The sequence below is a fragment of the Pipistrellus kuhlii genome, unplaced genomic scaffold, assembly GCF_014108245.1.
Source record: "Pipistrellus kuhlii isolate mPipKuh1 unplaced genomic scaffold, mPipKuh1.p scaffold_m20_p_3, whole genome shotgun sequence".
NCBI classification, from domain to species: domain Eukaryota; kingdom Metazoa; phylum Chordata; class Mammalia; order Chiroptera; family Vespertilionidae; genus Pipistrellus; species Pipistrellus kuhlii.
The window spans coordinates 120,726,598-120,749,744 of NW_023425529.1; the positions used below are offsets into that span (position 1 = coordinate 120,726,598).

Below are 23,147 nucleotides of genomic sequence, written 5' to 3' on the forward strand. Positions count from 1 at the left end.
GTTTTTGCATATTTGTCCTTTCAGTGTTTGTGCAGGTTAATTTTATGAAACATTTGCATTTAAAATGTTAAGATTTTCATGATGATTTATTTGCTTTTGGTATTTTTATTTTTATACGATAACATTCAGAAAAGTTAGTACAGAAGAAATTTAAATAGGTTTTATGTTGTATGTTTGTGTAACTATGTGTGCAGGAAAAATTTATATTATATGTTAGCTAAATTGTGGACATAATATACACTTGTATATGAAAAGAAATCATAAAAGTAAAAACTGAAAAGTGCGTTTTAAAGGAATTTATTTTTGAATAAAATAAGTCATTTATTGCAAACAGTATATTAAGGTCACAGTGATTTTATGCAGAGGTACTTTAAATAATACATAACTTTATTCATGTTATTCATATATAAATCATGGAGGAAGTTAAATTTTAAATTAAGTTTTAGGTCTTATTGCGATTGTTGGAATAAAAATTGTGGTATTAATTTTTGCATAATAGGGAGCCACTTTGTCTGAAGACAGAAAGAAAATGGTACTAATAGAAGAAGTACTCAGTTGTTAAGGGAAATGAAATAAAAGACCCTTTTAAAAAATATTTCACCAAGTGTATGTCATAGTACTCCCACTTCTGAATTATCTTTGGTGGAATTCTGATCCTCCTATTTGTTGTGCTTAACAGAGATATAGGCATGGAATTCCATGGGTTCATTTAACTCACTGTTAGTGTACCAGTTTATATTCTTTTTTGGTGATTTTTTAGCTTCTCATATATATCTATAAACTGTGATAAATATATTGATTTCATCTCTACCAAGTTTTCAGAAGCAGATTTTGTGTTCAAGTCTTTTTTTTTTTTAATATATTTTATTAATTTTTTTACAGAGAGGAAGAAAGGGATAGAGAGTTAGAAACATCGATGAGAGCCGAGACCGGTTTGGCTCAATGGATAGAGCATCGGCTTGGGGACTGAAGGGACCCGGGTTCGATTCCGGTCAAGGGCATGTACCTTGGTTGCGGGCATATCCCCAGTAGGGGGTGTGCAAGAGGCAGCTGATCGATGACTCTTCTCATCGATGTTTCTAGCTTTCTATCGCTCTCCCTTCCTCTCTGTACAAAATCAATAAAATATATTTAAAAAGAAAAAAAAGAAACACCGATGAGAGAGAATCATTGATCAGCTGCCTCTTGCACACCCCCCCACTGGGGATGTTCCCGCAACCAAGGTACATGCCCTTGACTGGAATCGAATCCGAGACCCTTCAGTCAGCAGGCCAGTGCTCTATTCACTGAGCCAAACCGGTTTCAGCGTGTTCAAGTCTTAGTAGCCCTGTTACCTTACTGATCGTGCTAATATAGTTAAATACTGTATTTTCACAAATTATATTCATCAGTGGGAATTTATAAGCCAGTTCCTTTTCCCCTACAGGAGGAAATTAGCAAGTTATTATTTTAATTTCTCTGGCTGCATATGAGAATACTAGCAAAAACCAAATTTGGGGGCAGGTTTATTATAATCCACTTATATTGTGGAGATGGAAACAGGATAGGGAGAGTAAATAGATCTTTATTCAGGTAATTTTTAAAAATTATTTTTTAATGTCTTGGGAATTTTCGGTAAGTTGCCAACTTCATGTTTGCTAAGATTAAAGATACCTTTTAATATAAGCAATTTTCTGATTATATCTCATGTTTTATTCTCTCCTGTCTCCATATTAGCTTGGGTAATTCAGAGTTAGTTATCTGTATTTTCTTTGTAGTTAAGGAAGAATTAATTTATTAAATTCCCACTTTGGTCTTTGGGTAATATATGTGGTTCAGTAATCTCAATGTGGTAGCAAATAATCACATGTAAATCAGAGATCCCAAAAACCATATGAAGCCATTTGATTTGATTTTCATTTAGACAGTTAAGACCACCATGTACCAGTCATCCTCCAGATATTGCCTTCATTTTTTATTGAGTTCCTATCTATTTGGGAAAGATGTTTTCACTCTTTTTTTTTTTTATTGGCATATTAAAGAGTTTTCATGTGTTGCCCTAGATAGTTTGCTCAGTGGATAGAGCTCCCTTATTTCGATTCTGGTCAAGGGCATATGGCCAGGTTGCAGGCTCAATCCCCAATAGGATGTGTGCAGGAGGCAACTGATCAATGATTTTCCCTCATCATTGATGTTTTTATCTCTCTCTCCCTCTCCCTTCTTCCCTGAAATCAATAAAAATGTATAGAAAATTAAGAAAAGAATTTTTGTGTGTCATCAGCCTAATTTGTAGATGCAGGAATAGATCTGTCTCTGATTATTTTAGGTTATTTAATCTGCTTTCAGTTTAGACTTGAATGGTCATTCACTGCTTGGATGTGTGGAAGTGGGTAGAGGGCAAAACTTTAGTGCTTGCTTTTTAGTGTTTCTGACCAATTAGAATTCCTCCTTAAAATTATATATGCCTATAGAAATGTGGGCAATATGTAGAAATTCTATGTATATAGAAATCTGAGATAAGGTGAAGTCTATATATTTTTAGTTCATAAAATATTTAGGCCAAACTTAATGATTTGATATCTTTTAGTCTGATGTAGATGACTCTGGTAAGAACATTTTTTACATGCATAATTATGTTCACTGCTCTGCTGGAGTCATACAAAGTGACCTGAAACACATAGTCTTTCCTCCTTTGCTTGCAAAGAATGTCAGCTACAGCCAAAACCGGTTTGGCTCAGTGGATAGAGCATCAGCTTGCAGACTGAAGGATCCCGGGTTCGATTCCGGTTAAGGGCATGTACATTGGTTGCGGGTGCATCCCCAGTGGGAGGTGTGCAGGAGGCAGCTGGTTGATGTTTCTCTCTCATCGATATTTCTCTCTCTCTCTCTCTCTCCCTCTCTCTCTCTCTCTCTCTCTCTCTCTCTCTCTCTCTCTCTTCCTCTCTGTGAAAAATCAATAAAATATATTTAAAAAAAAAAAAGAATGTCAGCTACAAATAGTATATCATTTGAGAGACACTTAATGGCACAATCCTGCATGTCAGAGTCTCTAGTCATACTAGAGAAAACAAGCAGGCACATTTAATAAACTGACCAAGTCTGTGTGTCACATGCAGGCTTGTCCATTGCTTTACAAAAAACTAAAAGCTATAAATGAGGTCTGACAATAGCTTAGGGGAAAGCCCCCCAAATCTAAATTTGGGATCAATTCCAAAGAACTCATCCAGAACCTTATTCAAATTCGTAAGAGTTTTAATAGGGGAAACTATCATACAAGGGTAAAACAGCTGCTCTAAGTGGTGACGGGCCTGGAAAAGATCAATACGTCCCAGGACAGGATCTCCTTTTTGTAGGGGGTTAATGTTAAACCATAGGTAGTCACATAGACCCGTAGTTGGCAAACTGCGGTCCGCGAGCCATATACGGCTCTTTGGCCCCTTGAGTGTGGCTCTTCCACAAAACACCACGGCCTGGACAAATCTTTTTTTTGAAGAAGTGGCATTAGCCAAAACTGATTTGGCTCAGTGGATAGAGCGTCGGCCTTTGGACTGAAGGGCCCCAGGTTCAATTCCAGTCAAGGGCATGTACCTTGGTTGCAGACATATCCCTAGTGGGGGGTGTGCAAGAAACAGCTGATCGATGACTCTCTCTCATTGATGTTTCTAGCTCTCTATCTCTCTCCCTTCCTCTCTGTACAAAATCAATAAAAAATAAAGAAAGAAAGAAAGAAAAAAGAAAGAAAAAAAAAAGTGGCCTTAAAAGAAGTTTAAGTTTAAAAAATTTGGCTCTCAAAAGAAATTTTGTTGTACTGTTGATATTTGGCTCTGTTTGAGTTTGCTGACCATTGACATAGACCATCAGAAACAATAATGCATTTCTAAGTTAACACAATATCAGGCAGTTATCTGCACTACACATTCATTAACCTCCTTCTTTGGGCAGAATTCTGGTTTTCTGGGTAGTCATCTAACTTGAGGCTACAGAGAGTTAAACAGTCACAGAAGGTTAAACACAGTCCAACATTTTTCCTGACACCTTTACTGCTGGAGCCACATTGCATTTGCAAGTAAGTTCCTGGCAGTCCCCATTGAGCAGTCATCCGGAGTTGAGTTATGTCTGCCCCTTTAGGTGACCCATGTATGCTTCAGTTTGTCTTCATCCTCTTCATTATGTTAAACTCCAGATTTAATCTGCTATCAGAGATAGATCAAAGGAAAATTGGCTCTCTTTTCCTTACTGGTAGTAAGAGGTGGTAATGACAATCCACTATCTGATCCAATAAATGATATTTCAATGATAGTATTTATTTTATCATGGTTTCCTGTCAGTCGAGATTCTTAAACTATACAGGGTGTCCCCAAAAATGTATATGCACTTTAACAGCCGATAGTTCAATTTTTATTTTATTTTTTTGTTAATCCTCACCTGAAGATATTTTTTCAATTGATTTTTAGAAAGAATGGAAGGAAAGGGGAGAGACAGAGACAGAAAAGAGATCAGTGTGAGAGAGACACATTGATTGGTTGCCTCCTGCATGCACCCCGCTTGCCTAGACATTGAACCTGCCTGGTATGTGCCCTTGACTGGAATTGAACACTTCAGTCAAAGGGCTGAAGCTCTAACCACTGAGCATACCTGCTAGGGTTGATAGCTCAATATTGAAAATGAATGTATTCTAATAAACACTGCCTTTATAATTATTCAAAGTGTGTGTATACATTTAGAGGGAATAGTTTGGGCATGTCTGTTTTATATGTCCACATGCCTTCTGAACAGGAGGTGAAGATGTCCTGAGAGTGATACTTAGGCTGAGCGACCATTCATATAGAACATGTATCATTATTTGTAATAGGAAGCCTCTTCTCCAAATTGGTGGATAATAATTAATTTTAAAGCATTTACTTCTGAGATAAAAAGAATTGCTTAGGATTACACATTTAGTGACTTTGAGTAGTAAGATGGAATTTGAACATCTATTAATGAAAAAGGAAACACTTTCTAAAATCTTTAAAAATTTTAGCACTTCTTAAATTATGATTCTTAAATGGCATTATTTGAAGGTAAAATTAGTGACAAATCTTGTTTATTCTGTAGCATATAAAAATTTAGCCTTTCATTGCCCTGCTTGTCAATAAACTGAATTCAGATATATTTATAGTTCATAATAGTAATGAGTGTTTTTTGTTTTTGCTTTTGAAATTCTTTATTATTTAAAGTACTACATATAGTATTATACAGTATATGCCTCCTATTTCCCCCATTGACCTCTCCCGGGCCTCCCTTATCCCCCAGAACAAGCCTTCAACCCATAGTGTCTGTGTCCATTAGTTACGCTTATATGCATGCAAACAAGTCCTTTGGTTGATCTTTTAACCCTCCCTCCCCTTCCCCCTTAAATTATATGTTCTGTTCAATGCTTCTCTGCTCTGTATTTGGATCTATTTTTGTTCATTAGTTTATGTTATTCATTATATTCCACAAATGAGTGAGATCATGTGATATTTATCTTTCTCTGACTGGCTTATTTTGCTTAGCATAATGATCTTCAGTTACATCCATGCTGTTGCAAATGGTAAGCATTCTTTCTTTTTTACAGCAGCATATTATTCCATTGTGTAGATGTACCACTGATTTTTAACCCTTTGCACTCCGCTGTCCCCTCTCAGGGGACATAGGAATTCTAGCATATCACTCGGATGTCCCCTCTCAGGGGGGGACATTGCAGTTTATTAGTGATTACGGGGAATTGAGTTAATTCAACGCACGTGTCCGCCGCAAAGTAGCGTCAAGTAGCTGGTAGCCAATGTCCAGAATGGTTCGGAGTGCAATTCATCTGCTGATGGGAACTTAGACTGTTTCCAAATCTTAGCTATTGTAATTGTGCTACTATGAGCATAGGGGTGCATATATCCTTTCTGGTTGGTATTTCTGATTTCTTGGAATATAGTCCCAGAAGTGGGATTACTGAGTCAAATGGCAATTCCATTTTTAATTTTTTGAGGGAACTCAATACTGTTTTACACAGTGGCTGCACCAGTCTGCAATCCCATCAGCAGTGCATGAGGGTTCCTTTTTCTCCACATCCCTGCAACCACTTGTCATTTGTTAATTTGTTGATGATAACCATTCTGCCAGGTGTGAGTTGGTACCTCATTGTTTTGATTTGCATCTCTCAGATGATTAGTGACATTGAGCATGTTTTCATATGTCTCTCGGCCTTTTGTATGTCCTCTTTGGTCCTTTTTAGGTCTTTTGCCTTTTTTTTAATTTATTTTTTATTGGATTGTTTATCTTCCTTTTGTTAAGTTGTATGAGTTCCCTGTAAGTTTTAGAGATTAAAACCTCTTCAGAGATAACATTGGCAAATGTGTTTTCCCATGGAGTGGTCCTGTTGTTTTGTTGATGGTTTTTTTCATTGTGCAGAAGCTTTTTATTTTGATGTAGTTCCATTAGTTTATTTTATCCTTAGTTTCGATTGCCCTAGCAGCTGTATCAGTAAAGATATTGCTATATATATGTCTGCTATTTTGCTGTCTATGTCTTCTAAGGTTTTTATGGTTTCCCCTCTTATGTTTAAGTCCTTCATCCATTTTGAGTTTATTTTTATGTATGGTGTAAGATGGTGGTCTAGTTTCATTTTTTTGTATCTGTCCAATTTTCCCAATATCACTTATTGAAGAGACTGACTTGACTCCATTGTATGCTCTTGCCTCCTTTGTCAAATATTAATTGAGCATAGTGGCTTGGGTCTGTTTCTGGGTTCTCTGTTCAATTCCATTCTTGTGTCAGTACTAGGCAGTTTTGGTTATAATGGCTTTGTAATATAGCTTGATATCTGTTATTGTGATCCTTCCAACTTTCTTCTTCTGTCTAAAGATTGCTGCGGCTATCTGGGGTCTTTTTTTATTCCATATGAATTTTTGGAGAGTTTGTTCTAGGTCCATGAAATAATTTGTTGGTATTTTAATGGGGATTGCTGTTGGTACACTGGGTGGAATTGACCTCCAGGCCAATTGGCTATGAGGACCCGGTGTGGAAGACCTGCTGCACTGGAGACACACTTATGGTGCAGGACTTGTTTCAGTGGGGCTGCCTTTTGAATGTGCCACTTATGGATGTGAGGAGTTGAAATCTGGTGTCTCACACTGACCACTAGGTACACTGGCTTCTGGATCTCCAATGGGGTGCAGGTCAGTTACTGTCTGGAGCTATAGCGAGAACTACAGTTTTCTCCTCTTTGCTTGGAGTTTGTAGGCTTTGGAGCTCTCTGAACCAGGTTGCAAGTTTGCTAAGTTAAGCTGCAATAGGGAAGGCCATTCATATGCAAAAGCCGCTGCTTGGAGCTTGGGTGGGTTTGTAGGTTGTGTGGGGTGGGGAGTCTCATGACATCACCAGGCTAGGGTGTGGCAAACAGCGATGGCTGGCAGCCAGCCATCCCCGCGTCTTGAACTTCGTCCCGTGTCCTGCGCCCCAGCGGAGCAAGCAAGTATTCCTGCACGAAGCTCTGCTAGCAAGCCACCCTCACTTTCTGACCAGCTTCTTCCCATAGGAGTTTGGGTCCCCCATGTCTCCCCAGAAACTGGATTTCAAAGAAATCGGGAGCTTGTCTCCCTTCGGGTTGAAGAAAGCAATCCCCACTGCCAGCCTGGATTGCACGGGCCTCAGTACCTCAGCTTTTCTTTTTTTTCTTCTTTTTTCTTTTCTTTAAAAAAAATATATATTTTATTGATTTTTTTTACAGAGAGAAAGAGAGAGGGATAGAGAGTTAGACATCGATGAGAGAAATGTCAATCAGCTGCCTCCTGCACACTCCCCACTGGGGATATGCCCGCAACCAAGGTACATGCCCTTGACCGCAATCAAACCCAAGACCCTTCAGCCCACAGGCCGACGCCCTGTTCACTGAGCCAAACCGATTTCAGTGGTACCTCAGCTTTTCAGTGCTTGTGCACTGAATGCTCTTTTCTCTTTCCTTCTAGTTGTAGAACTTCCACTCAGCCAGCTTTCTTGTGGTTCTGGGTGATAGATGTTTTGTTTTTTAGTTGTAGTTTTGAAATTGTTGTGCAAGGCAGCAGTTTAGGTGTTTACCCATGTCACCATCTTGGATCTTCCAAGGTATTTTTATTGTTGTAACAATATTTGAATTTCTACTAGTATTAGTTCCTTGATCTTTTACTATGAAACTAGACTTATTCTTCTTTAACATAATTTGGAGCTCACTAATTGAATTTGCCTAATTGTGCTTTGTGTGTGTTGAAGTGACTAGTTGATTAGGAAGCTGATTTGTATAGATGTTGGCTTCTGTTCATGAGAAGCTCATATTCCTTGTATTAGCACTAGTTATCTATATCTAGCTATATCTACACTAAAAGAGTAACATGCGAATTGACTATAACATTCTAATTGACTGTATCTTCTTGATACCCACCAGCCAATCAGGAATGAGTCTGCAAATTAACCCAACAAAGATGGTGGGTTAGTTTGCATATGCAGGTGCCCAGCGGCTGGGGCAGGCAGGATGCAAGCTTTCCACGCCACCCCAGCTGCTCTGGACCTCTGGGCAGCATGAGAATGTGGAAAGGAGGCTCCAGGCCAGAGCAGAAAGGTGGCTTTAGACAGAGCGAAGGTGGTACCAACAGCCAGAGGAAGGAAGGCCATTGTTGCTCAAATCTTCATGCATCGGGCCTCTAGTGTGTGTGTGTGTGTGTGTGTGTGTGTGTGTGTGTGTGTATATATTAAAGCCTAAACAACCGTCACAACTCAAACAACTGAACAAATAACCAAACAGGCTGCATGGGGTGACCAGGCTGGCAAGGGATTTAGTGAAGGCCAACATTCACCTAAGGGTCCCATATTGAAGAGGGTGTAAACCCAGGCTGAGGGACATGCCTTCTCCCCTTACCCCCTCTCCCCCCCCCCAGGGTACAACTTTGTGCACGGGGCCAATAGTTAATTGATATTTGTAGAACTGAATTTATAAGATGATTAACAACAGATAAAGTCAATAGCTATGAACAGTGAAAAACTAACAGGATAACAAGGAAATTAACTTAGTCATTTTGAATTAAAGTAGTGTTTTAACCATCTATGCTGACTGCAAACATTTGTATTCCATGGTCACTTATGTTCTATTATAAGTGCCTCCCATTCATTTCTTCTTACAGGCTCATCTACATACTTAACACTTCTATTTTTTTACTCTCTGTAATCTACTTAACTACTTGCCTTCATTCATCATTGTAGTTTAGCACAGCTTTGGTCTTAAACTTAATATCTAATTTTGTTAACACAATCTAGCTTTGTTTTATATCTATACTTTCCAGGCTTTATCTCCTTGATCTTGTTCATAGGCTTATCCACTTTAATCTTCTGTTGTTCTTTTACACTCTTCAATTTACATTTCATTACACTTGGCTCTTTTCCTTTAGAGAATTTATTCATTCTTGTTTCCTAAAGGCATATACCCTTTGGTTGCTGTCTCCAAATACAGTTTATATTTACAATGTCTTAGAATCAGTCTAATGTTGGGGGTTGAATTGCTGGTCATGAGGATTGAGCTTGAATTAGCTGTCAGACTAGTACTCCTCTATCTTTATAATGGGAAAATACCCGCAGTGGCAGTGCTAGCTCTTACTAGCCCTTTTGTTAAAGGAGTTGATATGGATTACAGAATATGTCAGATGTTAATGGGCATTTTTATAAGTGAACTTTTGGGGAGATGAAAACTGGGTTATAGAATTTGTCAAAGAATTTCAAAGTGGGCATAAATGAATGAGTAGAAATGATCTCCCTCCCTCAGATTCAGTAATCTTGAATTAATTATTGCGTGCAACAGATGCATAGTTGGTTTGGACTAGATAAAAGAACAAAGGGCAATAAGACAAAGAGTAAAACAACTGAAAAGAAACAGGGAAAGTAAAAGATACAAGGTAAAATTGTCTAATTTGCCTATCTTTGTGCCACTTGGAGTCAGTAGATGAAGGGTTGTTGGGAACATTATGGCAAAGAAAGTGGACTTGAGAAGATAATGTGAGAATGTAGCACAGGAAATTTCTGTTGAATTTAATTTAAAACTATGTTGTTTTTAGCTCTATTTTTACAGTGCATCCCAATTGCTAAGAGCTTACCATAATACCAAATTTTTAAATCAGATATTACCGTATTTTTTGGACATAAGACGCACTTTTTTCCCCCCAGAAGTGGGGGGGAAAAGTCCCTGCGTCTTATGGTCCAAATATAGCCTACACATATACTTTAAAAAAAAAGTTTTTTTTTACTTGCCCAGCTCTGTGTGGTCTCTGTGTGCTTGCCAGGCTCTAAAATGGTTCTAAATGCTGCTGTTTACTTTACAGGGTTGATTACATGTGTTTATGACTGTGATGTTGGGTTTTAATGCACATAAAATATTTTAGGACACTATTTGTTTCAGAATCTTTTTTTCTTCATTTCTCTTCTCTAAAAACTGGTGCGTCTTATGGTCCGGTGCATCTTATGGTCCGAAAAATACGGTATATTTGTATAATAGTAAAGAGTAGCTTATACATTACTTAAGTATATTGATGTTTAATTATATAAACACACTATCCTTTCAAGGATACAAAAGAGGGAAAATCTACACTATCCACTCTGTTGTATCCGACATACTGAATAAATGGAATATCCAGGACGCCTTTCCTAGTATTTATGAAATGTAGAAGCATTTCATCGTAGAGAACAAAATTGCATGCTAACTTAAAAAAATAATTTGGTTAATTTCAATTTTTAGAAAATATTAAGTCATTTATTTTTATCTTTACAGGTATCTTTCAGATGAAGGCATTGAAGCTTGCACAAGTTCTCCTGATAAAGTCAATCTAAATGACATCATCTTGATTGCTCTCAATGTAGGTTTTCTCTATTAACTTTTTTTAATATTCAGGGAAAATATTGCATAGAATAAAATGGATTTTATAAGCGATATGGAGTAATAAATACATCTTTTACTTTTATTGTCCATTTTTAGTTACAGTAATGCTTCTTAAATTTGTTAATCTCATATAGGCAAATTATTGGAATTATCTTTCTTTTAATATCTTATATGGAATCCAATAAAAGGAAAAAAAAGCAATTAAAACTTTTTTTTAAACCCAGTGTTTAGTTATAGAATTTCATAACCTTTACATTATCTGTATAATAGCAATAAAAACTGATCTTATTCATTGAAACAAATAACCATTTAATTAACATAGAAACACTGGTTGGGTTGTAGTTTTTTGACAGTTATGTTTATTATTTCAAAATAACTTTTTCTGTTGATAAAAGTAATATATATTGTAGAAGACTTCATAAAACACAAAATAAAATAAAAATATTAAAATTACTTATAATTATCGTTAATATTTTTATATGTGTTTCTTTCCAATCTTTCTCCCTCTACCCATCTGAATAGCTACATCAGTTACTATAATTGCAATTGGTTTTTGGATTTTTTTGGGAAGAGTTATAAAAATTATCTAAATATAGATTTAAGTAAACAACTATTCTTTTTTTCATTCTTGCAGTTACCCCAATGAAAGTTTTCATGTTGCCTTGACAATGACAGTATAATGATCAAATTTACCTATTATACATATCAATTAAATTCATAAGAGAATCACATCACTATCTGTCATAGTCATCAGATTATTGTAAAATAGGTATGGCAAAGCAAAAATGGCAGTAACTGATTTAAAATATAAATAAATATGTATGACTGAATATAGTAAATCTTTTCAAATCACCTAAATTTATATTTCTATAGTGAAACTTGGGTTTAAGCAGATAAAAATTGTTTTGAAATCTCATTTTATCAGCTTCTTTGAATTTTACCAGTAAGACTTATGAGATCTTTTTATTGTTTCTGAGCTAAGGAAGTTTTTAATAAACAAGACTAGGAGCCCTGGCCAGTTTCTCAGTGGTTAGAGCATTGGGCCACAGACCTGGCAAGAGCAAAGACAGCTAATAGATGTGTCTCATGTTGCTGTTTCTCTCTCTCCCCCTTTTGCTTCCTCACTTCCACTCTCTTTAAAAAAATCAATGGAAAATATCCTTGGGTGAGGATTTAAAAAAAAAATTTTTTAAGTAAGCATTATTTTAGAAGTGTATAGGCTGTCCATGACTAACAAATGGAAATATTCCCTAGACATTTTAACTTTCTTTGACTTGTTTCCAAATTAGTGAATTAAACTTTTAAAAAAACATAGGGAACTCTATTTTTTGTTTATTTAAGAAAAAATCCTAAAGATGACAGAAAAGAGATTTTGTGATAATCTTCTGCTCTTCTGTATTATTCTTATTTATATACTTAGGTAAATAGCAATGAACTATTCATAATTTGGTGTGAAACTTTAAATGAAATAGGTCAAGATGGTATTAGTTCTGTGCACATTAGAAGTCCACAATGACCATTATTTTATTTTATTTTAAAATATATTTTATTGACTTTTTACAGAGAGGAAGAGAGAGGTAAAGAGACTTAGAAACATGGATGAGAGAGAATCATCGATCAGCTGCCTCTTGCACAACCCCTACTGGGAATATGCCTGCAACCAAGGTACATGCCCTTGACCAGAATCGAACCTGGAACCTTTCAGTCCGCAGGCCGACGCTCTGTCCACTGAGCCAAACCGGTTTTGGCTGACCATTATTTTAATGAATTTATTGTCTTTGTAATTTTCTCTGAAATTCTAGTATGTAGTCAAATACTACTACTTAAGTTATCATACCAAATAACAGGGAAAAAAACACCTTTTTAAGAAAATACATTTTTATTGATTTCAGAGAGGAAGAGTCAGAGAAACGTTAATGATTAGAGAGAATAATTGATTGGCTGCCTCCTGCATGCCCCCTACTGGGAATCGAGCCCATATCTTGTGCATGTGCCCTTGACCAGAATCAAACCCTGGACCCTTCAGTCCACAGGTCAACACTCTGTCCACTGAGCCAAACCATCTAGGGCAAGGAAAAAAAACCTTTTAATCAAAATCAAGTCTACCCCAAATAATGTACTTCTCAAGTTTATTTTTTAAAATAAAATCAGGCATTTACAGTAGTTCTTTTGAATTATTTTAAACTTTTTAAAAAAACGTACCGTATTTTATTGATTTTTTTACAGAGGAGGAGAGAAGGATAGAGAGTTAGAAACATCGATGAGAGAGAATCATCTATCAGCTGCCTCTTGTACACCCCCTACTGGGGATTTGCCCGCAACCAAGGTACATGCCCTTGACTGGAATCAAACCTGGGACATTTCAGTCTGCAGGCCGATGCTCTATCCACTGAGCCAAACCGGTTTCGGCTTTTTTTTTTTTTTTTTTTTTTTTTTCCAACTTTTGATTACTCATTGAGAAATAACTTATTACATATGGTGATAATAATCCATGAACAATTTTATTTTGTTCTCTTCCTCTTGTGGGGCGCACATTGAGCTATTTTTTTTTAATGTAGAAAAAAATTGATTTTAGAGAGAGAGAGGAAGACAGGGGGAGAGGGAGAAACATCAATTTGTTGTTCCACTTATTTATTCATTCATTGGTTACTTCTTGTATGTGCTCTGACAGGATCAAGCTCACAAACTTGGAGTATTTGGACGATGCTATAACCAGCTTCTGAGCTGGTTCCTTTAACCAGCAATGAACAATGCAATAAGATGTATAGTACAGTGTTTTTACCCAGAGAAATCCATTAGAGACTAGTCCCCAAGGCTTTTACTAGACTTCTCATGAAGGTATTCTCTGCCTAACATGAAACAATTTCTAGACTCTACCCCCATACAATTTCCCCCAAAAAGCAGGTATTCACCATAAATCATTTTGTTTATACAAATAGTCTAAGACGGCGGTCGGCAAACTTTGCGGCTCGAGAACCACATGTGGCTTGAAAACAGTGGTTTGTCGCTCTCTTGACTAATGAGTTTGCCGACCACTGGTCTAGGAAACCTGGTGAAACGGGAGCCTCAGGACTGCTAAGTACTATTTTTTCTGTGCAGAGTTTTATGTTGAAAGAGAAGGTTCTTAATTTTTTACTTTGTGGAATGGGGAATAAGAATATTAAGAAATGATATTGAAATATAACATGTAGTTTTAGTTTTAAATACCTGAATTATTCAGAAAAAAAATTAAGTCTAGCCCAGTCTTAAATTACTGAATACTATGTATTAGTAAACATTTAAAGGCAGACTTTTTTTTTTTCCTTTTAAGATGCTGTATTATATAAAATGGCTTGCCAAATAAGCATTCTGTTTCACTCAATAGTGGGATCTTGTGTGTATGCCACATGAACATGTATTTAAAAGCTAAATACTTGTGCGTAATATTTTTATATAAGTGTATTTTTGGATCTATATGTCCTAGTGATCCTGATATAATAATATCTGAATCATAAAATTGTCTTTGTACTATAAATTGAATTGGAATTTAGGATGTTGAAAGATTTGGTAGGTCATTTTTATTTTGCTAAAAAATGAAATAATATTAATTTTTTGTATGTATAGCACTTTGAAAGTTATATAAACTTAGAATACATTGTCTTTTAGCCTGGCATCCCATTTTATAAAGGAATAAATTAACTGGATTTAGAGAATTTTGTGACTGTATCTAAGATATATTAATTAATTATAGTTTTCAGTGAATTGAAGTTTAGAATTTTAGTTTATTGCTCATTTCTACTTTATATTGATGGCTCATTTAGTTTAGCTTCATAATTATTGACAAATACCAGAAATGAGGAACCATGGTGTTTCATAAAATTTGTATATCATATATTCTTTTTCTCGTGTATATATATATTTAAATATTTCAGCCTTTTGAGTGACTTCAAAATAACACATATGCTTTTATAAACTGTTAGTTGTATTATTGACTTAATATAAATTTTCAGATGATAAAATGTACATTCACTCAAATGTTTTAAATTCACTAAAATAAACATGATAGCTAACATTAATTAAATGCTTATTCTTTGCAAGTTATTGTGTCAAGTGCTTCATGTATATTAAGATTTAATCCTCAAAACAATACTAATATAGGGAAGGAGGTATAAGAAAGTACTTTCCCCCCTATATGTTACTTAGTATATTCAGAGTGAAAGGCTTATAATTCTTTTACTGCTATTGGGTGGAGGCTGCAAAAAGGAGTGGCCTAAAACCTTGTTTCACAAATATTTGGATTTGGGGCTTAGTTTGCTAGGCAGTTCCATTCTGTAAGATTTAGTTTAGGAGTGATCCCTGCATTATATTGAGAAGTAAATTATGAACCATGGTAGTTAAAGACTGGAAAGAGCTGTGGGGATTGTATAACATATACTTCTTTCTTAAGCTAACCACATAAGCATATCCTCCTATATAAAGAGGTAATATGCAAACTGACCATCACTCCAACACACAAAGATGGCTGCCCCCATGTGGTCAAAGATGACCGCCCCCATGTGGACACAAGATGGCCTGCAGGGGAGGACAGTTGTGGGTGGTCAGGCCATCAGAGGAAGGCAGTTGGGAGGGACCAGACCTGCAAAGGAAGGCAGTGGGGGCGACCAGGCGGGCAGGGGAGGCCAGTTGGGGGAATCAGGCCTGTAGGGCAGGGCAGTTGGGGGTGACCAGGCCTGCAGGGGAGGGCAGCTAGGGGCAACCAGGCCTGCAGGGGAGAGCAGTTGGGAGGGACCAGGCCTTCAGTGGAGGGAATTTGGGGGTGATCAGGCCTGCAGGGGAGGACAGTTTGGAGGGACAAGGCCTGCAGAGAAGAGCAGTTGGGAGGGACCAGGCCTTCAGGGGAGGCCTTCCTGAAGTAGACAAAAATTCTTAAAAGTTCTGCTTTTTATGTAGACTGTGTAGTTGAAGTTCTGTTTTTATGTCAGAAATGTGATAACTTTTTATGTTTGCTTTGAGGTTTGCTGAGTAATATGTATTTCTACATTTTCACACAGTTAGCTATTTATTTGCCAATTTCAGTTTTTATAATTTTTAAAGCAAATTAAATACGTCCTTACTATGGAAAGTCTTTCTATAACTCCTTGCTGTTGCAGTGAAATTGTTCCCTGGCATATTTTTAGGTTATATAGCTTTGTTATGTTGTGGGTGCTATAGAATAATGTGTTTTTATGTATCTGCTTATTAAGGTTATATCAAATTTAATTGTCATGAATGTCACTTTTTATGAATTTATTTAGTTTTGTATTGTGGCATTAGTTTTTTAGTATGGGTATAATATAGTTTATATAAAATAAAGTTTTAGAATTCAATAGAGAAAATTTAGTAAGTTAAAAGATTACCTAAAGAAATGTCCCGAGCCCCAGTCGCCTAATGGATAAGGCATTGGCCTCCTAAAGAAATGATCCGAGTTAAGGCTATTTATATATTAATGTTCATCCTACTGGTGCATTTTAAATAGCATATATATGGAACTGTGTTATTTGAAAATATTGATTACATGTATAGAAATCATAATCAGCTAACAGACATTTATTTAAAATTTTCTCCACAAACCTTAATTTCATCTTTTATTTGTGATTGAGATTAGATCTATTTTTTATAATTATATTTTAATAATAATATTTTTATTTTAGACAGACTTGAGAACAATTGGCAAGAAATTCCTCCCTAGTGACATCAACGGTGGAAAGGTAGAAAAGGTAAAACAAAATGTTAACTTCCTACATTATGCTAACTACAATAACTATGAAAATCCACTAATTACTAGAGTTATGTTTTATCAGTAGAAACTACAACTGCAAAATATTTCGGAGGCAAACAGGTCACAGAGTCATCATTACAGTGATTTCCTATGCATATGGAAAATTTTAGGACTTAAACTTTTAACCTTTTGATGTCTTTTAAACATTAAAAATAAACTTTTGTTTTAAGAATTATAACAATGGCACATTTGATATGAGACTTGCTAGATATTATCAGAGTTTAGGAAAAGGACCTTTTAATACCTTTTTATTTTAGTTACCTGTTATGTTTATATAATCAACTTATTAATATAAAAGTATATGAATGTAAGAGACTATTAGGAGTAATTTGGCAAAGCCATGCTTTGGTTATTTCTATCATTTTGCACTTTACATATGTGTAAATGTATATATTTGTGTTATAGTTATTTTAAGTAATCTTTTTAAAATACGAGGATACAGTTTTTAGATACCAACTAATTAGTGTTTTACTTCTTATCCATTCATTTCTATTTAATTTCTTCTTTTTATTTGAAAATGCATGTAAATTGTGTCACTCTTGAATTTTCTGTGTGCTTTTTGGTCATATGCTATTGGTCTATGTGATATAGATCACTTTTTGAACTATTAAGGAACATTATTATCCTTAATTTAAATAAATATTTTCAATGTGTATGTTTTATGTTTGAATATGTATTCTTATTTAAACACTCACATGTTTAAAGTAGTTATTGCACAGAGATACTAAAAATTTTAGGTAATTTGAAAGACTTATTGTATAACAACATATTTGTCACATTTCTAAATACCAGTTCAGTTATGCAATAGATGGTATTTACTTATTTTTTTCTGGGCCAAATTTCTTATTTTTAATTAAATATATTGAAGTAAATATTGGTTAATACGATCATATAAGTTTTAAGTGATCTTATCTATATATATAAAAGGCTAATATGCAGAGTGTCACCTTGGGAGTTCGACTTCATTGTTCTCAGGGTCTTCTCTAGTTTCTTACATTTACTTTTTGGTTGTGTGAGTAGTTCTCAGACTTCATTGTACACCAGGATCACCCAGAAGCTCAGCTAAAATACAGACTGCCAGCCCACTCCTAACCCCACCTCTACCCCACCCCCAGTTTGATTGCTCGCTATGACATGCGCTGACCACCAGGGCAGCATGGGACGAAGGGAGGCTCCAGCCAAAGATGGAAAGCCCTAATTGACCCTGATTGCTGGCTAGGCCTAGGGACCCTGCCCGTGCACGAATTTTGTGCACCAGGCTTGGTTAATAAGATCATATAGATTTCATCTGTATATTGTATTGTGTGCCTGCTACCCTAAGTAAAATCATCTTCTGTTTCCATATATTTGGCCCTTTTAACCCTTTACTATCTCACAGCCCTCTTTCCTCATTGATTGGCTGCCTCCTGCATGCTCCACACTTGGGATCGAGCCTGCAATCCAAGCATGTGCCCTGATCAGGAATTTAATCCTGACCTCGTGGTTCATAGGTTGATGCTTAATCACTGAGCCATTCCAGCTGAGCTGATAATACCATTTTTAGGGGAGAGAAAAACAAAGGAAAAGGTGATGACTGGAGAACATTTACCCAAATATTTAAGAACAAATACTTAAGAAGCGAGAGACAAAAAGAGAATGTCATAGGAGCTACCTCCATTAGTCTATGTGCTCCCTTCCAGAAAGGGCCTCAGCATGTGTCTGCCAACTCCATTGGAAGTTTGTTAGGCCTCAGGGTCAGTGCAGTGTGCTGGATAATCTCCAGGGCCGAGAGTAATTCTCCTTGGAGGAAAATAAAAGGAGTATAGAGAGGAATCTCCAAACATCCTCTCCTGAGTGGCCAAAAATAAATGCTCAAATGGTATGTGTTGTTTTTAATATAATTAATACAACTTAGATAATACAATTTTCAGCATTTAGAAATTTAAGAGGAAAGGAAGAATGGAAAGCTGATAGATCTGTAATGAGGTAAGAAAGATTGTAGGGCCCAAGGCTCAGTGGTTAAGAGTTGTCCTATGACCCTGGAGGTCATGGTTTGATTCCTGGTGAGGGCATGTGCCCAGGTTGCCGGCTCGATCCCCAGTAAAGGGCATGTAGAAGGCAGCTGATCAATGATTCTCTCTCATCATTGATGTTTCTAATTTTCTCTCCCTCTCCTTTGTCTCTCTGAAATCAATAAACACGTATTTTACAAAAGAAAAAAAGATTGTAGGTCTGTGGATAGGGGAAAACAGTTAATCCTAGACACATTTAATTTACATCTCTCCTGTTCCAAGGCAAACCTGAGGCCTTCAGAAGGGCATGTCACCTCGAGTTTGAAATTGGTCTTAATAACTGCTGTTACCACTGACTAATTTGGGAGAAAGGCAACTAAGTAATTGCGGATTTTTAAAATCAAAGGATTTTTTCATGGAACTAAATAACTTTATTCTGTAATGTATTGCCCATTTTGATCAATGACCTTTTGCCATCTTTCAGGCAGCATCATAATCCCACGTTCAAAAAACTTCTGGTTTTTATTAGCAAAAAACTGAATCAGGTACGATTTGACATCATCATTATTGAAATTTTTACCATTCAAGGAGTTTTGTAAAGATCGAAACAAAAAGTAATCAGATGGTGCAAGGTCAGGACTATATGGTGGATGTGGCAAAACATCCCAACCAAGCTCCATTAATTTTTGCCGAGTGACCAAAGATGTGTGTGGCCTTGCATTGTCATGATGGAATACAACACCTTTTCGATTTGTCAATTCGGGCCGCTTTTCTTCAACTGCATTGTTTAATTTCGTTAGTTGTTCAATGTAGACATCAGAATTGATCGTTCGGTTGGGTGGTAAGAGTTCAAAGTAGACAATTCCTTTGTAATCCCACCAAACTGATAACAAAACCTTCTTTTGATGAATATCAGCTTTTGATGTTGTTTGAGTTGGTTCACCTGGCCTGCTCCACGATCTTTTCCGGTTGATATTGTTGTAAACAACCCATTTTTCATCACCAGTTATCAGTCGTTTTAAAAATGGCTCATTTTCATTACGTTTCTTTAGCAAATCGCAGCTGCTAATGCGTTGTGTTAACTGTGATTCTTTCAGTTCATGAGGAACCCATGTATCGAGTTTTTGAACATAGCCAAGTTGTTTTAAGTGATTTTCAATGCATGTATGTGATACATGAAGCTTCTCTGCAATCTCACGTGTTGTACTGTGACAGTCCGAATTGATTATTGCTTTGATTAGGGCGTCATCAACTTCAACTGGACGACCAGAGCGTTTTTCATCTTTGAGTGAAAAATCACCAGAACGAAATTTGGCAAACCAATTTTGACACTGCCGTTCTTTTAAGGCTTCGTCACCATAAACAGCACATAACTTTTTATGAGCTTGTGATGCGTTTTTCCCTTTGCGGAAATAAAAAAGCAAAATATGACTAAAATGTTCCTTTTGATTTTCCATTTTTCAACGAACGCCAAACGAAAACTACAAAACAGATCAAAAAACTTTTTTTACTGATTAACAGCTGAATAGCCAACTATCAAATAACAAAATGTGTTTTACATTTGTACTACGTCTGCAAACCTAAAAATTCAACTGAAGCCATATGTGTATAAAACCCGCAATTACTTAGTTGCCGACCCAATAGCATAGCAAAAAGATCAAGTAACTTTATTATTAATACTAGAGGCCTGGTGCACGAAATTCATGCAGGGGGTGTGTATGTCCCTCAGCCCAGCCTGCACCCACTCCAATCTGGGACCCCTGGAGGGTTGTTCAGCTGTCTGTTTAGGCCCAATAACAGGCCTCTCACAATCCAGGACTGCTGGCTCCCAACTGCTCATCTGCCTGCCTGCCTGATTGCCCCTAACTGATTCTGCCTGCCAGCCTAATCACCCCCTAACCACTCCCCTGCCAACCTGATCACTGCCTAATTGCGCCCTGCCAGCCTGATTGCCCCTAACTGCCCTCCCCTGCTGGCCTGGTTCCCCCAACTGCCTTCTCCTGCAGGCCTGCCTCCTCCCCCCCCCACCCCAACTGCCCTCCCTTGCTGACCTGGTCCCTCCCAATTGCCCTCCCTTGCAGTCCTGGCCCCCTCCCCTCCCCCCCAACTGTCCTCCCCTGCTGGCCTGTTCTCCCCAACTGCTGTCCCCTGCAGGCCTGGTCCCTCCCAACTGCCCTTCCCTGCTGGCCTGATTGCCCATAACTGCCCTCCACTGCCAGCCATTTGTGGCGGCCATCTTGTGTCCACATGGGGTGGCCATCTTTGACCACATGGGAGTAGCCACCTTGTTTGTTGGAGTGATGGTCAATTTGCATATTACCTCTTTATTATATAGGATAGTTTTGCTCAGGTTCTTTTCTCTTTCCTCTTTCCTCTCACTCACTTCTTAATATTATTTTGCAGTTTCTATATGTTCTCCACAACCTTGATGCAAAGTTTTCAGAAAAATTTAAAAAGTGGCCAGAGTGGAAAGATGACACTTTCTCTAGGCTTCCAAGCCAGAGAGATTTCCCCACAGGCAGTGTGTGCTTGGTGTTTAGGCATGAAGATGGTGAGAGTGGAGGGGTGTGTGGTGGGGAAGCATCTTTTCTGAGTTTTTCAGGGGTGGATTTGCATTTCTTAGATACTATAAGGTCCTGGAACAAAGTAACTTGTTAGTTAAGCATCATGGGGAAAAATTATGACACAAAAGAAATAAAACTAGAATTCATTTTAAACTGTTCAATATTTTTCATATTCTTCTCTAGAATTAGTATTTTGGTGTAGTTACTTTTAGAGTTTTAATCTTCGAAGCAAGGTGCAGAAATCAATAATAAAATATAAGTTAATGTAAAAATACTTTGTTACCCATTCTAGCTATGTGACCTTATGGATCACTGAGGAGCCCTAACAGGAAAAGCTTTCAATTTTGTGTTTATTTTACTCATGTAAGTTCTAGGACTGACAGGTGTATATCCCTTTTTAAATGTGAAACTGTGATTAAAGACCTCTGGACATTACCCTCTCAAAGCTTTGGCAGTACCAACTTTAAACACAAGATGGCACTACTGTCTTAAAATTCATACCCTCAGTCTAAAAATTAGATTTTTTCCCCTCCCATCCCTGCTCTGCCCTTCACCTGTGTGCTGGCCTCAGGCCACAATCCCAAAATTAGATGTTTTTAAAAATAAATATAATTGAAAAATTTGTTTTAATTTAAATCAAATGGCATTATTTCACATATTTGTGTATTCTGTGGTAAATAATACAATTTACCAGTGGTCCTTTTAGTGAGTTATTAAAATTAAACATGTGCTTTTTAGGAATAGCAGATTACTGAAAGCCTGATATTACTATGCTTTATTTACAAGTATCTATTGGTAATTACTAGTAGGAGTTCTGTGGACTTTCAGATAATTGCACAAAACTCTATATATCAGATAGATACCCTTCTGATAATTGAAAACAAACTTTTCATCATACTTAAAAAAAAAAAAAATCTTCCTAGAGAACAAAAAGCTAAAAAGGTAAAGGATAGGGATGTGGAAATAAGCAAAGGACACAATAGGAGTTCACTGGGAGCCCCATAGTGTTTTCCTTGTATTTTATTGGCTGTAAGTACTCTGAATGACTGAGAAAAGAAACTATGTGCTGAGATATTATTTTGATGTATAAATTGATGCTTTTTACAGGGTATTTCAAGTTTGGGAAAACCTAGCCATAATTTGTTTATTTCTAAATTACCACACATACCTGGTATCCTGTTTTAAAATTACCTAAGATGTAGAGACTTTTAGATCTTTTGATAAATATATCACCATATTCATGATTCAGAAATTTCTTTCATCGCTGTTTATTAATTTTTTCCTTCTTTTTTCCTTGCTGTATATGAATATCACTTAAAAAAAATCTGAGATCGAGATTTGGGACTACTTTCCCAAAGCCTTTCCTTTCAGTATCCCTGTTTTCCTCTTGCCCATTTCTGGCACAAGCTCCTAACTTATCTGGGAGAACCCTGGGTTTCAGTAAACACTTCTCTTCATAGAGAGCCCACTCTGTGCCAGCCCCCATGTTAAGTAATTTATATGAATTATCTCTTCAGAACAGCACTGAAGATGAAATCATCACTGCCACCCTTTCACTTTAGAGACAAAGGAACTGCAGCTTCCTAGAGCCAGGCTTCTGTTGCTGCAGCACCTTAATAATTGCCCTGGGAATGGAAAGTCTGCCCTCAGTGCCAGGCGGTCTGCTGCGGATTCTTCAGCCAGCTCCAGTGCCACTTCTCTTCTAATTTTCTTGACCTTTTCTGAGAAGAATTAATTTTTAACAATTAATGTTCCCATTGCTCTTTATAGTTATATCTGCTTTTAGCATGTACAAAAAATTAGCATAGTTTTAAGATGTGTAATAGAAAGACAATGGACTTCAGTGTGAGACAGAATTTGAATTCTAATTTTGCCTCTTACTAGCTGAGTGACCTCTGGCAAAGTATTTT

The 23,147-nt window shown here is 36.8% G+C and overlaps 1 protein-coding gene across 9 annotated transcripts in view; it reads left to right on the forward strand.

Annotated features, from left to right (window-relative positions):
• TDRD3 (tudor domain containing 3) overlaps positions 1 to 23,147 on the forward strand; it is a 148,897-nt gene that overhangs the window by 47,567 nt on the left and 78,183 nt on the right. For 8 of the 9 annotated variants that reach the window (XR_006742949.1, XR_006742948.1, XM_036456094.2 and 5 more), the window contains exons 2-3: positions 10,778 to 10,862; positions 16,555 to 16,620. Coding sequence is in view for 6 of the 9 variants with exons in the window: in XM_036456094.2 (XP_036311987.1) it covers positions 10,778 to 10,862; positions 16,555 to 16,620 (151 nt within the window). In the remaining 3 variants the exon portion in view is untranslated. Of the gene's footprint in view, positions 1 to 10,777; positions 10,863 to 16,554; positions 16,621 to 23,147 lie in introns of those variants that run through there. The other variant, XM_036456102.1, reaches the window with a different exon arrangement.